The sequence below is a fragment of the Macrotis lagotis genome, chromosome X (genome assembly GCF_037893015.1).
Source record: "Macrotis lagotis isolate mMagLag1 chromosome X, bilby.v1.9.chrom.fasta, whole genome shotgun sequence".
In the NCBI taxonomy this organism is placed as follows: domain Eukaryota; kingdom Metazoa; phylum Chordata; class Mammalia; order Peramelemorphia; family Peramelidae; genus Macrotis; species Macrotis lagotis.
This window is the reverse complement of record NC_133666.1, coordinates 180,175,565-180,192,166: the sequence shown is the minus strand read 5'-3', so window position 1 is coordinate 180,192,166 and position 16,602 is coordinate 180,175,565. Positions and strand designations below refer to the sequence as shown.

Here is a 16,602-nt window from a genome sequence, read left to right as displayed (position 1 = left end):
TAAACAATTAAAAGACAAAGGCTAACCAAAAGAGTTAAAAACTTCTTCAACCAGTAAATATAATTTTAGTGTCAAGTCAAAAAAAATGATAGCTTGCAGCTAAGTTTAAAGAACAAACATTTGTGAACCATTGCAAAGGAATACAAGAGGAGATTATAAACATTCTTACCTTAAAAAATACACTAAAAAGGATGGAAAAGAAAACAAGCTTCCAGAAAGCTTGGCATGAGGAAGAACAGAAACAAAAATATTTCAAGAGGATTCATAGAATGAGAACAAATAGAACTGAAATGGAACTGATTTTTCTCTAACTAATTGACTCATTAATTTGTTAATGAAATGATCACAGTTGTTCTCCACTTACCTTTTGCCAAATATGCTGCAAAGGAAACTGTAAATGGCAGTTAAGGAGATAAGTTGGGAGCAGCTAAAACAGCCAAATATACACTGAAGATAAAGAAGAGCCAATATTACTTGAAAGAGAATGGGAAGTTTTCATGGTAATTCTGAATTGGGCAAAATACTGAAATCAATTAGTACAATCACTCATTTTACAGGTGAGGAAGGCAACTTAATGAGGTGAAATGAAGATATTAATATTTAGGTAGTACAAAGTATAACTAACTCTGGTCACGTTTAAATGTATCATCAAAAATGAGAAATAAACTTATCAATGATTTTCTGCATCTATTGATATAGACAAGGAAATAATTTAGCAAAGTACCACATACATTTAAATTATATCAGTTGAGTAAAAAAATAGTAATTTTATAATTACAATTTTTTCTTCAACAAAGTGCCTCCTATACAAAATATTTTGAAAGAATCAGTAACAAAGTGAATTTTATTGAGTAATCCTCATTACTAGAAAATAAGGAATAAAAATAAGCAGACATTTGTTTGTCCAATATGCTCACAAATATTTTTTAGAATACTTCTGTATTCTATTGTTCTCAAGCCATGAATACTCTCAAAATACTCTGTTTCAGTTCTGCCTCATGCCAAGCTTTCTGGAATTTTGTTTTCTCTTCTATCTCTTTGGAATTCCATCCTTTGGAAATGTCATATGAAAGCTGGAGGCCCTATAGATAGTGAACATCTCTAATGAATAGGCATATGAGGATAATATTATGATGATTACACTGAACCTTAAATAGTATAAGGTTTCTTTAATGAGATCCTTTTATGTACTTTCTTAATAGCCCCTCACTTTCCTATGATATGAACTCAGTGAACAATTATCTTCTAGTTTTCCCTTTAAATTTCATTTCCCATGACAGAGAAAACTGAAACTAAACAATAATTGAGTCCTACTTTCTCTTTATTAATTATTATGGTTCATCCCATCTCTAGCAATAATTTAAGAAGTAGATTTGGAACTCAGAAAAGAGGTACTTAATATACTTAGTTTCTTAAAGACCATGGTATAAATCCCTTAGGATTTATGAGAATGAAGCTTGGTTTATTATCTTATAAGTAAGAAGAACTGGATTTGAGTCACAGAACTGGTAAAAAAAAATAGCAGTGTAGCTTCTGACAAGTCACTTAACAGGAATCTTAGGGGATTTTTTCCCTCCATAAACCTATTTGCAGATAAGACTATTTTTAGAGTTGTTTTGTGGAAAGCATTTTATAAAAAGCCTAAATAAGAATTATTATTACTACATATAACAATATATCATGTTATTGATTATACATATTACATTGACTCCAGTAATATCATCAAATAACATTTTGTAAAAGTGAATAGTGTTTGCCTTTCATAACTTCCATCTTGCCTTTTTTTTGGTTGAGAGAGGATCTCTGATTTTTATTGGTGTAGGAAACTCCCAGTATGATAAAAATGCCCAGTTTTTCTAATATTTTATAGTTATAGGAAGTCATTGAGATTAAACTATTATGTATCAGAAATATCTTTTGAATTAATGTCTTATTGTATTTATCTTCATTTGGGGGATGGATTAGATAGTATCTGAAGTTCCATTCAACTGGCTGATTCTATTGTACTGTAAATTCATTTGGGATCCAAAGGATCATCGCTTTACCCCGCCCCATGAATTACTCATTTGGTAATCTATTATGGAATTTTGGGGGTGTTCTATCTTTAGTTTAACTGCTCTATTATTTCTGAAGCCAACTTCATTACTCTTTGAAAGTCAGAATGAAATTTGTTCATCTATAATCATTTGGTATCTCTTTTTCTAACCTTCATACTCTATTATTAATGTCATTTTTAATGCTTACAGTGAGTCAGCAATCATATTTGCAGGTTCTTTCAATAACTATTACATAATCATCTTTCTTTCCATATTTCAACTTACTGAAAACAGCCAAGTGTTTTGTTTCTTCTGCTTAGACTTAAATTTTCCCATAACCCTATTTGTTAATACCTTTTAAAGTATAAAAAAGTGGAGTTAAGATAGGAGTTGATGACGTTATTTTCTCTGTCTCATCTTACAGCACCTAAATGGTATAGGGAATAGAGTTATGGACTTGGAGTGAAGTACAACCTGACTCAGATTCTAATGAGCTGGATGATCTTCAACAGATTACAACTGAATCTCAGTTTCCTCATCTGTAAAATAGAGATAATTTAGCACCTATTTTGAAAATCAAATTAATTAATGTTTCTAAAAGTCTTTATAAACTCTAAAATACTAAATAAATGCTAGCTATCATTATTACTATTATTATAATACCATATTCTTCCACTCAGTCATCACCTACCTTTCTTCACTATCTTGTTTCAAATGTCATTAAGGAAGCCATTTATTTTGAGCACTGCAACAAACTGAATGAATTTATCCTTCTTGACCTTATTTATATATATTCATGCCATTCTTTTATGTTTTGGTTATTCCCCCCCCCTCCCAATTCCCACACCTACCAACCTTCTTTTCATTATTTTTAGAAGAAAGATTTTAAAGCTCAGTAAGTTTTAATTGAAATTTAATTGTCTGAAATATGATTATTTGGAAAATTCTTACTGTAGTTTAATTTTCATTCATTTTACCTAAGCTTTCTATTTTGAGGAAAACATTAGAAAGATGAATTAGAATGGAGAACGAATAAGTATAAATTAAGATAATGTAAATCACTTAACATTTGTGGATAAAACTGTTAGCAATGAATGAAAATGAAGATGAAAAGCCTTTAGAAGATGGTGGGGGAAAGCCAATTAGTCATGTTCTATACAATGACTTATATAAATATATAGATAAAGATACATTTGAAAATGTATCCATTCTGAAAATAAATAGCTCAGCTTCTTGTTATAGTGATAAAATGTTGGACTGACTTCAAATCTACTCTTAGAAACTTATCTGGGTGATGCTAAGCAAGTCAGTTAACCTTTGTTGTCCCACGTCCTTCATCTGTAAAATAGGAATAATCATAATGCCAATAAGGTTTTGTGAGAATAAAATGGGTAATATTTGCAAAGTATTTTGCAAGTCTTAAAACACTATATAAATTCTAGCTATTATTATTAGTTATAACCAGCTAATATTAAGTAGTATATACATATAGGTAATATACATACATGTATGTAAATATGTATATATATATGTATATCCTGGCTTTACTTTTAATTTATGAAATTCAAATTCAAACTCTGAATTATGAGGTAAATGAAAATTAATCTAACTTGTAGTCTTGGAAAAATATAGTTAAATTAAGAAAGATATTATTTCCAAAGAATAAAAAGAATTACACTATTCTCAGATGCACCAGTGTAATTTGCTTAAATCATTTTCAGTCTACAAAATATTATAACTGTCCTTTTTATGGGTATTTATTGAGTCCTCATTTTTAAAAGCTTATTTGTCCTGGCCTCACTTCTCATTTTAGCCTGCCATTGATTAAAAATATATGAAAAAGAAAACTGTGACAATAGTTTAAATCCCAACTTAAATTAAACTTTTAGCTTTATCAAAGAAAATAGAAGTCTCCTTCTTTGGAGGTCATTCAAAGTATAATAGATTCTCACCTCACCAGTTTAACTTGTTGAACTGTAGTTATCACTTTCAATGCTTTTATTTCCTATAAGAGGGGAAGCTAAGGTGTTAGAAGTGCTATCTGAAATCTCCGTTATTCACCTTTCCTAAATTTCCAAAGACACTAATCCTCTCTGGCATATTTTATCAATTTGATTTGGTCCAACTATGATGTTAATTATTTACCTAAGGTTATAGATTAATTGTCGATCCCAAGCCCTTCTCTAGGATATGAAATTATTTGGATAGTATTTTTTTATCTTTTTTTTAATTATGCAGCAATTGACAAAAGAACACTATTTATATACACATATTTAACATAACAAAGCAGTATTCTGTTCTTTGAGCAATTGATATTCTTGGACATATACCCAATTAATTTTGTGCTGCTTATGGAAAGAATCCTCAGCAAGAGAAGAAAATGCATCTCTCAGCAATATATGATAATAAATAAGCTTCTGATGACTTTATTAATATGCAGAGTGGTAGTATGATTAGGAAATCTTGGTGAAAGGCTCAAAGATTATTAGTTATGTTTAATTTCATTGTTTATGATATTACTGTTGTCCTTACACTCACATTAGAATAGTCATAGTCAATAAAGCCAGTCTAATTTCAGTAACTGAATATGGGAAGATAGTAATTGTATTGGCTTCTCCTTTTAGGTGTTTACCTAACTATTGTGAACATGGTGGTGAATGCTCACAATCATGGAACAGTTTCTATTGCAACTGTACAAATACTGGTTACATGGGAGCTACCTGTCATTACTGTAAGTCAAATATATTTTCTTATGCCTGCTGGTGTCCCAATTGCCATGGTTATCACTTTTGTTTTCTGTATTGTTCCCTTCTACCGAACTCCATGATATTCATTTTTTTATGTTTTTAAGAGTATGAATAAGAGTAAGTTTTGAGCATGAGCACATGTTTCTATTTTCTTCTTTCATTTCTTCTTTTAATTCTTTCTTTCTTTCTTTCTTTCTTTCTTTCTTTCTTTCTTTCTTTCTTTCTCCTTTCTTTCTTTCTTTCTTTTTTCTTTTTTTCATGAAACATTCATTTTACTTAACTACCTGTGTATTGTATAACTCCTCTGAGTCTCAATTTATAATAGGGTTGGACTAGTTGAAACTTGAGGTCTCTTACAGTTCTGAATCTATGATCTGTGGCTACTTTGAAAATGTAACAATAAATAAGATATAATATCTGAAACTCAAGGAGTTAGAACCTAAAGGGAAAATAAGCTATATACACATAAGAATAATGGACATTAAGAATATTATAATTGCATAGACCTAAATATGGAAAAGAGTCCTAAGAGTCCATTCATTCTAAACCCTCCCCTCCCCCATGTTTTACAGATAAGAAAACTGAAGACAAGGGAGAATATATGACTTTTACAATGCTACACAGAGAATACATGGGATAGAATTTAAGCACTGATTCTAAGAACCAGTGGTTTATTTGGTTATTGATTTGCTGATTGGTTTGATTTATTTAATTGCCTTGCCATAGTTTATTTGAGATTTGATGATATAAAGCCCACTTCCATCTTCCTTTAGGTATTTTTTTTGCAAGGCAAATGGGGTTAAATGGCTTGCCCAAAGCCACACAGCTAGGTAATTATTATTAAGTGTCTGAGGTTGGATTTGAACTCAGGTACTCCTGACTTCAGGGCCGGTGCTCTATCCACTGCTCCACCTAGCCACCCCGCCACTTCCATCTTTAAAAAAATTATTCCCCCCATGTATCTCCCTTATTCTTCTGTTCCTTAATATGAATTTTATCAGTAGTTTTTCTAATTTTATAAAATATTTTTGTAATTTTATATAGCAATACATCTGTAGAACAATTGGAGATAGTGTACATCTCTTTCTTTCTTGGGGGGGAGGCATGCCTTCCTTTCCTTTATAGTTATTAATAAAAGTCCTGATTGAGATAAATGATGCTTTTAAAAAAATGCTTATTCCTAGCAGCTTACTAGATTTTTCTTATTTATTTTGATGTCTTGAATTTAATGGCAATATTTCAGAGTAAAACTCAATCTGTCTGATGCCACTCAGTGAATTCTGCTAAGCTTTGTTTTATTCTATCTTTATAGTATTTCTTGCAATTTTCTTTTGATTTCCTGGTATATAGCATTCTGACATGTTTCATTACATTTTCTGGGAGGATAGCAATTGTTAAGATTATCATTTCCTGTTCTGTGTTCAGGATCAGTTGTCTATTCTTCCAGCCTTTTTGTTTTTTGTTTTTGCTCTATATTTTTCTCTGCTTTTTCATCTACCCTTTCCTTTGGCATACAATAGTTATTTTGTTTGTTTTGTTTTTTGATTTCCACCGAAATGTTCTAAAGAGTCAATTCACATGGGGCGGCTAGGTGATGCAGTGGATAAAGCACCGGCCCTGGAGTCAGAAGTACCTGGGTTCAAATCAAGGCTCAGACACTTAATAACTACCTAGCTGTGTGGCCTTGGGCAAGCCACTTAACCCCATTTGCCTTGCAAAAAATCCTAAAAAAAAAAAAGTCAATTCACTTATTTTTCTTTTTGTTTTCTTTAAGATCCATAATTTATATAATTATAATTTGTAATAAATCATTTTTACTGAGTTTTTTAACCTCTTCAGTCACTTCAGTCACTCTTTGGGGAATATAGTTGTTACTTTCTTCTTTCCTTTTGGTGATTTCATTTTCTTTTATATCATGTTTTTGACATGACTTTCTTTTTTCCCTTTCTCAATTGGTTTCTCTTCAGTATCTTAGAGGCTTTCTTTCCCTTTCCATCTATTTTTTCCTTGTATTTCATTTAAGACGTTAACTACTAACTTGAAGTCATGAAAGACATCTGTATTTAGACAAGGTCACTTACTTATTAGCTCTCTTGATATATCGTACCCTAAATCATAATACCATATTCAGTTTTCTTTTTCTTACCTTAAATATTCTCCCCCCATCTTCTCCTTTAATTTATTTCCTCATCATCATTCCTCTTTTTCAAGCAGCTTTTTTCTTCTATACACTTTCCATCCCAGTCTTTCAAGGAAAAATTAAAGTACTATCTCCTTTGTTAGTATAGTTTGACCTTCGGTATTCCAAGTTACCTTTATAAATTTCCTATAGTGATTATTGCATGTTTCATTTTAAGTATGCATTTCTCTTGAAAAATCTTTGAATCTTCTATATTATCTAATGCACTATTTTGTTCATGAGGTCCTCAATAAATTTTTGTTATTTTAAATATGATCTAAATATAATTGTCAATGAATCCTGCTGTTCTAGGGCATCACTCTTAACCACTGTGCTTTAATTTCCTAGTCTATAAAATGAAGAGGCTATTAGACATAAACTCCAAGCTCCCTTCCTGTTATTAAATTCTGTGATCCTATGAAAAAAATGTGGGAGTATAGACATAGAATCATATTTAGTGACCCAAATTTGATCAGATAATTGAACTGACTATATTGTTTTATACGAAATATATGCCCAAGAGAGCTAAATGTTTTCTCAATATATAATGATTGATTAGTAACAATAGTATGAGTCAGAAGGCTAGACTGACAGACTCAGTTATACTAGAATCATAAATCTAAAGACTGCCTTAGCTGATATAAAATTAAAGGACAAATGGAAAGCCAGTTCACACAGTTCATATTTCCATTCAAGTGAATTTAAATCAATTTATTTTGTGCAGTTTATTACAAAGCATTTATATTTAGCAATTGGACATAGTTAGAAATGTTGTTTGTTTTTATGATTTTTGTCAAAGGATTTTTTTAAACTTCATAGACAAAGAAAATATATCACTTATGTATTTTAAAAACATTTCTTTGGACATAAAGAAAATGATAAATAAGTGAAAAGTACAGAATGTACCTTAAAATAGCAATAAAATATCTTTTTCTATTAATAGAAAATTATAACTTGTTTGAATTCATATGCATTCACTTCAGTTCAACAAATATGAAAGTACTTATTAAATCACTGTACCTGGCCCTGGGGCTATAAAAATAAACAAATAGGAAAAAATTCCTACCCTTATGGAACTTATGTTTCAATATAGAATATACATAGAAATAATATAAAATCTACATAGAGATAAATAAAAACAAGACAACTTCAGAAGGGATAGATCAAATTAGGGGGATGTGGAAAGATTTTGTCCTGAACCTTGAAGAAAGCTAATGATTTGAAAAGGCAGAGTTAAGGGCAGAATGCTGTTTAGAAAGACAGAATAGCCTGGTTTGGACAATGGAATGCTGAATTTACGTAAGGACAATTTGACTAGAATATAAACTGCACACTGGTAATAAAAAGAATAGAAAAATTCAAGGAACTGAATTGTGAATTGCTTTAAATGGCTGGTTAAAGAATCTGTATTTTATTTTAAAGTCAACAGGAATCTACTGATAGTTTTGTTTTGTTTTGTTTGGCTGGGCAATTTATTGTATTTTTAAGTTTTATACTTCATTTATTTAAAAAAATCGCGTCATTTCCATCAAGGGAGTCTTCCCTTTTAACAAAGGTTTAAAAGAGAAAAATGAGCAAAAATATCCCCCAAATCAAATTCATAGGATAACTAAAAGATTCTTGTGCAAATAAGTGGCTTGGTCATATGTATGATTAAGGTTCTAGGAAATATTAATTTTGTAACTAAAAAAATGATAAATTAAAGAAAGGAGATGAAAAACAAATAAAAAAATATTGCAATATCCAGGGAAGGAGTTATGAAAGCCTAACCTAGGACAGTGACCAAAAGAATAAAGAAGAGTAGAAGGATGAGATATGTTGTTGAAGTAGAATCAATAAGACTTGGAACGAATTATCTATAAGGAGTGTAGGGCAGGATAAAGTAAAAGATGACTTTGAGGTTATATATACTTGAGTGAAGCAATGAAGACTCTAGGATATAAGGATTTGAAAGAGAGAAAAACAGACAGAAAAAGGGAGAGAGAATGATTGCAAAAGAAAGCTCTATAATGTAGAAATATTGACTTTTCTACAGAGACTAGAAAAAAAGAAGAAAATGGGTTTTTCTTTAAAAGGGTTTTGAGGTCTGAACTAGGGTAGAAGAGCATTCTCATGGTGCATGGTCTCTATTTTCATAATAGAGTAGGAAATGAGGTACCCTAGTGAGAAGGCTGGGGAGAGATCAGTTAGCTGAAATATTGAATTATTATGGAAACTGAAAGTCAACCAGAGAAGAATAAAAGGATTATTTTGATCAAATGAGGGCAGAATTACTATAGATGATATAGATAAGAGAAATGTGGAGTGAATTCAACTGACATGATTGCGTGTCTTTCTCTAGTCAGGTTCCAGGGATATTACATAAGAGTGGAGGTGGAAAATATGTTGACACAGTGTTAACAATTGGGAAGACAAAGGGGAAAGAGATTCAAGGATACATCTGAATTGGTCAAATGAAGGATAAAGATGGTGAAGAGGAAAAATGAGATCAAAACAAGGATGGTTGCCTGAGGAAAAAAGGATTGATAGAGGGACTGGAATTTATAATGAAGGAAAAATTGGTTTGGGAGAAGTTAGGAGAGGAAGACATAAGAGATCAGTAAAAATGATCATCTGAAAGGTTAGAGCTCCCTGAAGAAATTTCCCAAGAAAGATGGAAAAGGACACCTGAAAAAAACAATCTTAAAACCAAAAGGAAGTAATATTAACTGCTTCATTCAGTCTAGTATAGCACAAGAAAGTTCCCCAAAGTCTGAACATCTAAGCAAATTCAGAAAAATGGGTTTGAAATGACTGCTCTGCATCAAATTATTCTGAACCCATCTGATTGCACTATTGCCTAATTAATACTTCTTCAAATTCTAGAAAATTCTGTCAATGCGTGTGTGTGTGTGTGTGTGTGTGTGTGTGTGTGTGTGTGTGTGTACTTTAAATCTTTTCTGAAAATTAAAGACCATATCTGCAGCATTCTCCTTACCTTCTAGTTTTCCAATCCTATAAAAAAAGGAAATGAAATAGGTCTGGCATGACCTCTCATACATTGCTGACTTTGTACTTATCACTTTGCTTTCTAACTGTTCAACAACAATTTTTAAAATTATCTTTTTATTATTTTCCCAGAAATCAAAGTTACATTCACTGATATATAGTTTTCAGGATTTGTTCTTTTCAATTTTTTTTTGAAAATTGGGCCATTTACCCTTTTCCAAACTCGTAATGATTCTCTCATTTTCTATGATCTCTCAAATGTCACTTACAGTGGCTTACAAATCAGAGTTGTAAGTTATTTCAGGTTTTATGACTCAAGAAAGAATTTCATCTGGGTCAAGTGACTTGATTTCATTAAAAGCAATAAAAGTGTCAAAGGAAATTAATTATTTCCTTACTTAAATATCAGCTTCCTTTTAGTTAAATTTATTCTGTCATTTTCAAGAATAAAGGTATCCTTTTTGGAGTAAATGGGAATAAAAAAAAATTGCACTTCCTTGTCTTTGTCTTCAGTCATTGTCCAAAATATCCTGAAAAAAAAAAGTTCTAGCCCTGCTTTAAATCTGATTTTTTTTTCTCCTAACAGAGTTAAAAGAATTTTTTCTTTGAAATCAGTGTCTCAGTGCACCCTGAGCTTTATCATTCCTGACACTATTTTCATAGGACTGTACCATACTCTTATTTTTTTTCTTCATGCTAGAGACTTTCTTCTATATTCTGAACATCTCATTTTGAATCTACATTGATTAGTGAGTTTCCTGTGGGGTCCATATTGATCTCTTCAGAGAAATCAATTTTCTTTTTCATTGGAACTGTTTCCCTTTGGGTTTGCATAATTTTATTCACAAGATATATGGTAAATGTCATGATTATTCCTACTTTTAGCATATGATTAAAAAACGTTTTACATTTAAGTGTCAACAGTGTCATGCTGACTGTCTAGGTAAGTGGAAGTACTTTGTTGGGGATTCAGAACTATAGTGTTGAGTATCATAAACAACAGGAATGCTTTTACTCTCAGCATTATTCCTAGTACCCTGGGAATGAAGTTGAGCTGTAGACTATAGACAAAGAATTCAGTCCAAGAACCTTTGTAACCTTCATCTCTCTTTGTCTAGCTGTCTCCTTTACCCTTATCTTTCTTCAAATCAGCATTTTCCACCCCTCAGAGAGAAATAGCCATTACTATGATCATGTGGCTACTATTTAACCTCTTTCTCAGAATCCAAAGAAATAACCTGTGAGAGGGAGAGAGAGGAGAGAGAGAGAGGAGAGAGACAGAAAGTTTGAGACAGAAAGAGAGAGAGTTACAGAAAGGGAGAGAGAGAGAGAGAGAGAGAGAGAGAGAGAGAGAGAGAGAGAGAGAGAGAATATATGTGTGTGTAGGTGTGAGGGAGGACACACACCTATTCTTCACGACTTTAACTATACATTCTCCAGCATGGTTCCCATTTTCATGAAATCATTCATCATTACACCACTGACTTTTAACTATTAAACTTTCACTAAACAATAATCCAAAATGAGGAAAAATTACAATATTTTAAAATAGACAGCCAAGGTAGGAATGATTATACATTTACTCATTAGAAAATCTATGAACATGAGACACTCTCTTTCTTACCATTGTATATATAGAGGCTGATCTCTAGGAGAGAATGCATGTACTCCTAGAGAAATCTAACAGGAAGTCATATGAGTCGGGAAATTCATATGCCCAGGTTATAATCTGGATAGCATCTTTGATATATCTGTAGAGGGCCAGCCCCTGGGAGTGATATTCACACATCCTTGGTGATCTTCTTCATCAAAGATATGTATGGATTATTGCTCATTGTGTGGATCTGTTGGCTCACCAGTGAACCCTGGACCTAGGATAATCTGTGGCTCCTGAAGTAGTTATAAAAGTTTTCTTTGATAAAGAAGTATGCAGATTTCTAAGAACAAATATGGTAAATTTACTCAGGAAATTGTGAAACTGGGTCTCCTTTAACTGGTTGTTCCTGAGATAAGTTTCTGCTATAAAAAAATCTGAGTTTCCAAAAATAAAGTTGGTAGATTTTCACTTCCCAACCTTTGGTGTTTGGATATATTTTTCTACCCGACCTGACTCTCAGATTCATATCCAGACCCACACCAGAGCTATTGCAGGCAATAGATATCCTTGGTTTCTTTAAAGAACTATGCCACATGTGTTACCTGTTGGACAAAATTACTTCCCTACTAATTTGTTTCCTTTCTGGTTCTCAGTTATACATATAGGCAAAGCCATTTCTCTGTTACCTCTGCTATACATGCTTTTAACAAGCACAAAGACAGTATTTTCAGAAGTTGAGACAGTATTATTCTCTTTGAGTTGCAAGTATTTCCCTTAAGGCAGAGAACTGTCAAGGTTCTCAGATCTGCTTTGGGGCTCTGAGGTGTCTTTCACTTTCAAATTGTAGCTTAATGATAAGACCTTGAGGCCTTTCAACATCCAGTTCCTCAGATAGCCAGGTATTCTGCTTTGGCCAGTTTGCTCTTCAGGAAAACAGATACAGAACCCATCTTTCTTCCTCTGATAGTTCTTAAACCAGAGGAAAGCAACATCGGTGGTCCCAAGAGATTTCTCTTCTTTCAGTCTACAGTAGATTGTACTAGTGAGTAAAAAGCCTAAACAGCTGCCTCTCCTGTTTCTCTCTTCACCTGATAGTGTGCCATTCCTCTGATCTTATATTCCATTCTTGTACTACCTTCATTTACTGTAGCTACTAATTTAGCCTCAAATGTATTTCCTCATAAGCAGTGGAATTTGTAATGTTTGATATGAAATTGAATTTTATTTTTTTATTAATTATGATCCCATAATTCTTATATAATATTCCCAGAGAACTCAATTATATGATTTATTATTCTTTATTAATTACAACCTTTACACATTGAAAATTCATAATCAATTGAAATGATAAATCATAATGCCCTGTTTCCAATTGTACCACAGTCATTGCTGCCTTAAAATGGGTCCTCCCATTTTGTCATTCACATCTGGTAGAGCTTTTGTTTTGTCCTCAGAACATTTTGTATCTCTCCTCAGCCTTTTATCTGAGAGACTTTGTTTCTTACAAAGTTGATTTTATCAATTTTCAATGCAAAAAAAATGTTTTTATATGCCTCTTTGGCACCCAAAATGAAAAGGGTGGTACAAAATACATGCAGAGTACAAAGGGGGTTATCCTACTTCTCCTTCATTTAAGTTAGTGATGAAACTTAATAAAATATGTTATCTTTGACTATTAATCACTCAACTGGTACAGGGCAAACTATTCAATAATGAATTGATTGTGTAGGGGATACATTTCATATAACTATTGCTTCAGTTGTTCTGAATTCAAATTATCTTGAATTCTCATTTGCAGGACTACCTGAGTATTTTAAACCCATTTAAAAAAGTTTTAATGATAAAAATTGCCATTTCAAGTATGTCCTTTTTTAATTTAAAATACTTTTCATTTTTAAATTGTTTTAAATAAGTGCAAAGTATAATTATTTTTTATTTTTCTAGCTACAGCATGATTATTGGATAATAACATCTTTTGAGTTGATCATTAAACTAATGAAATTTAAAGTACAATTTAATATTACATAACTATAATAGAGAAAGTATTTGTTGCTTTATTTTGTGTTTAATTCAGAAATCCAGTAACTTGAGTTTTTACAGAATTTAGCTTTGTATTAAATTTAGATGTCCGGTTTTCAATATTTCAATTATTGGGTTGTGTCCTTTTCCTTAGAAACTCACTTAATCTTTAAAGAAGAAGAGCAATTAATATGCCAAATTATAGCGTTGTAAATATGTTGAAACGTCTAGCTCCATATTCTTGTGGTAGTGTAATCCTTTACATACTGACATTATTTCCTCATACTGTGAAAATGCTTCCAAATCATCATTTTACTCTTTTATATCCATTCTCCTTTGGTCACCAGATAGTTAGATAAAATTATATGTCATGAAAATATAATCCTACTATAATTTTTCTCCATTCCAATTACATATAATTACTTATACTATAATGAGAAAAAAGTTTATAAATTTCTCATGTGCGTTTATTTTTTCCCTTTCATTTGGCAATATATGATTCACACAATAGTTCAGTTTTGAATATTACTTTGCAGCAATTAAAAATGTTAACAGATGCTATTCCTTTTGTAATGAATGTTGTTCCTTTATAGCCATCTATGAGCAGTCCTGTGAAGCCTATAAGCACAGAGGGAACAATTCTGGCTTTTACTATATTGATTCAGATGGAAGTGGGCCCCTGGGACCTTTTCTTGTATACTGCAATATGACAGGTGAGTTAATAAGTTTCCTTTGAACATTGTTCTATTTGTGTGTCTACTCATTACACTCTGAATCATAATTTATCAAGAATAATGTTTGTGCTATTTGAGGCTTGATTAATATGCTAGGTGATATTATAGTTTGAGTGTAGCACTAAGAAGTGAATTTAGGTCTTAAAATAAAACTGGGTCAGGTAATTTAAAAAATTCAAATCAAGACACTATCTATTGTATCCATGCCATATTAGTAATGAAAGTAATATTTATATAGTATTTTAAGAATTGTAAAACATTTTACATATATAATCTCATTTAATCCTCACAGAACTTCTCTAAGGTAGGTGGTATCGTTATCCCTGTTTTATAGAAATGAGTGTTGAGAAAGACTAAATCACGTGTTTTACTATGAATGAATGAATGAATAAATAAAAGGCAATAAGTACTTGCTGTATGTAAAGCATTGCTCTCAGTACTATGGATGCAAGTAGGAAAAAGTAGAACAGTTTCTTTTCTCAAAGAACTCACATTCTAATAGGAGAAACAAAACATTTATATGAGCTTTCACTTGCAACTTAGATGGTATGGTTCCATGATCCTTATATTATGTTGGTAAAACAGAAGATAATGTCTCTTCTTTAATGTGATTTCTTCTGATAAAGTCATATCAATTTCTAATGTTGAAGTTTTCTTTTCTGGGTCATCAGTAACTGCGATTTAATACCGCAGGAAGAGTGGCAAGGATGCATCTTCACTGGGTGATACTTTCTAGAATCATGGCAGTGGATTTTGTACTTGAGGCATTGCCTGTCCCAAGGTTCTTGGTCTTGGGGGTCTGAGTGGTCTCCACTGGCATCTGAGTGGGAATAGTGGTCAGCATGATAATGATGCCTTGACATGCCTGAAGATAGACCCTGTCTCTCCTATAGAGCTTTGCTACTTCAGCTAGGTTGGCTTGCCTGCCCTGTGGATGGTAATTGGTTGGTAGTCAGTACATACACTAAAACATGAATTCATATGCACTTGATTCCATGTATATTGCTCTATCCATTGCACCAAAATGCCTCTCTGAATTTATAAAAAATACTTAAAAATGGATTCTGACCTTCAGTCCTGTATATTCAGAATTTTAGAAATGGAAGGAAACTTAAAGGATACTCAGGCCAATACTTTCATTTTAAAGATGATGAAACTGAAGATCAGAGAGGGGAAAATGATGTTTCCAAATAACATAGCTACTAAAGGACCTATGGGATGATACTCACCTCACAGTACTCAAAGAAATATTAAACTTGTACCTGTTGATAGTAATACAAATCAATGAAAAAAAAATTAAAAGTACTTACTATATACCAGGCTATTTGTTAAATGATGGGGATAGAAACACAAAGGATGAAATAATTCATGTCCTCAAGAAGTTTGTTTATAACAGCAGAAAAAGTATAGAATAAATATACAGGATTACATTTTTTAAAGAATTCATATAAATTTATTTAAGTACAAAATCATTTGAAAGGGTTTAAAAAGACTTCATAAAGAAGAAAGTGAATTCCAGATATTAAGAGTTGTTCTTACAAGGGCATGGAAATAGAAAATCTATTTTAGTTGATGAAAATCTTCAATAAGTCCCATCTTGGTTTCAGTTATATGAACTACACTTAAAATTGAAATATGCCTACATGTAAAATACAAATATTCTAGATAATGATTTGCAAGATGGTAGCAGAGTTATAGCCTATAATTCACTTGTCTTAGATATAAATCTCACCAAACCCCACATATACTCCATATATAAGAAGATAAGAAGACATAAATTAATTTTAAAAGAAAAGCAAAGTAGAAATGTCAAGAAATAAGGTTGAACAATTATACTATTTATAGCCTTCTCTCAATTTCCCAAATTCCAAGTCCATTCTGTGAGCCAAGTACACTTAGGTCAAGTTACTTTGAGTGATTGTGCTTCAAAATTTGCCTGTAGGGATCTCCAACTGTTTTATCCATGGCTATGATTTAGATGACTTGCATCCCAGAAGAGTTGGCAGTCACTGATTCTTCCCAATCATGCAAAGAAAAGGAAAGCAATTAGAAGAAGTTGTGTAGAAGACTCAGACAGTGCAGAGTACAAAAGGGGATAATAATAATTTAGATAGGACTAGACTTTCCTACCTAAAATGTACACTAGTCCAGAAACCAGGACTGACTTTTACTTTTCCTCACTGAGAGGAAACTGAGGACACTGAACTTCAGGATTGTTGCAGCAATCAGGGTGTGGGGAAATTAGGGGATGATCAAAAAGTGAGAACAGAAACCAGAGACAAATAACTGAGAGCACAAAAGA

General features: G+C 32.0%; 1 protein-coding gene across 2 annotated transcripts in view; it reads left to right on the top strand.

Annotated features, from left to right (window-relative positions):
• Positions 1 to 16,602, top strand: part of CNTNAP4 (contactin associated protein family member 4) — a 588,793-nt gene that overhangs the window by 438,774 nt on the left and 133,417 nt on the right. For both annotated transcript variants that reach the window (XM_074208780.1, XM_074208782.1), the window contains exons 11-12: positions 4,661 to 4,767; positions 14,160 to 14,279. In XM_074208780.1, coding sequence (XP_074064881.1) covers positions 4,661 to 4,767; positions 14,160 to 14,279 — 227 coding nt within the window. The remainder of the gene's footprint in view (positions 1 to 4,660; positions 4,768 to 14,159; positions 14,280 to 16,602) is intronic.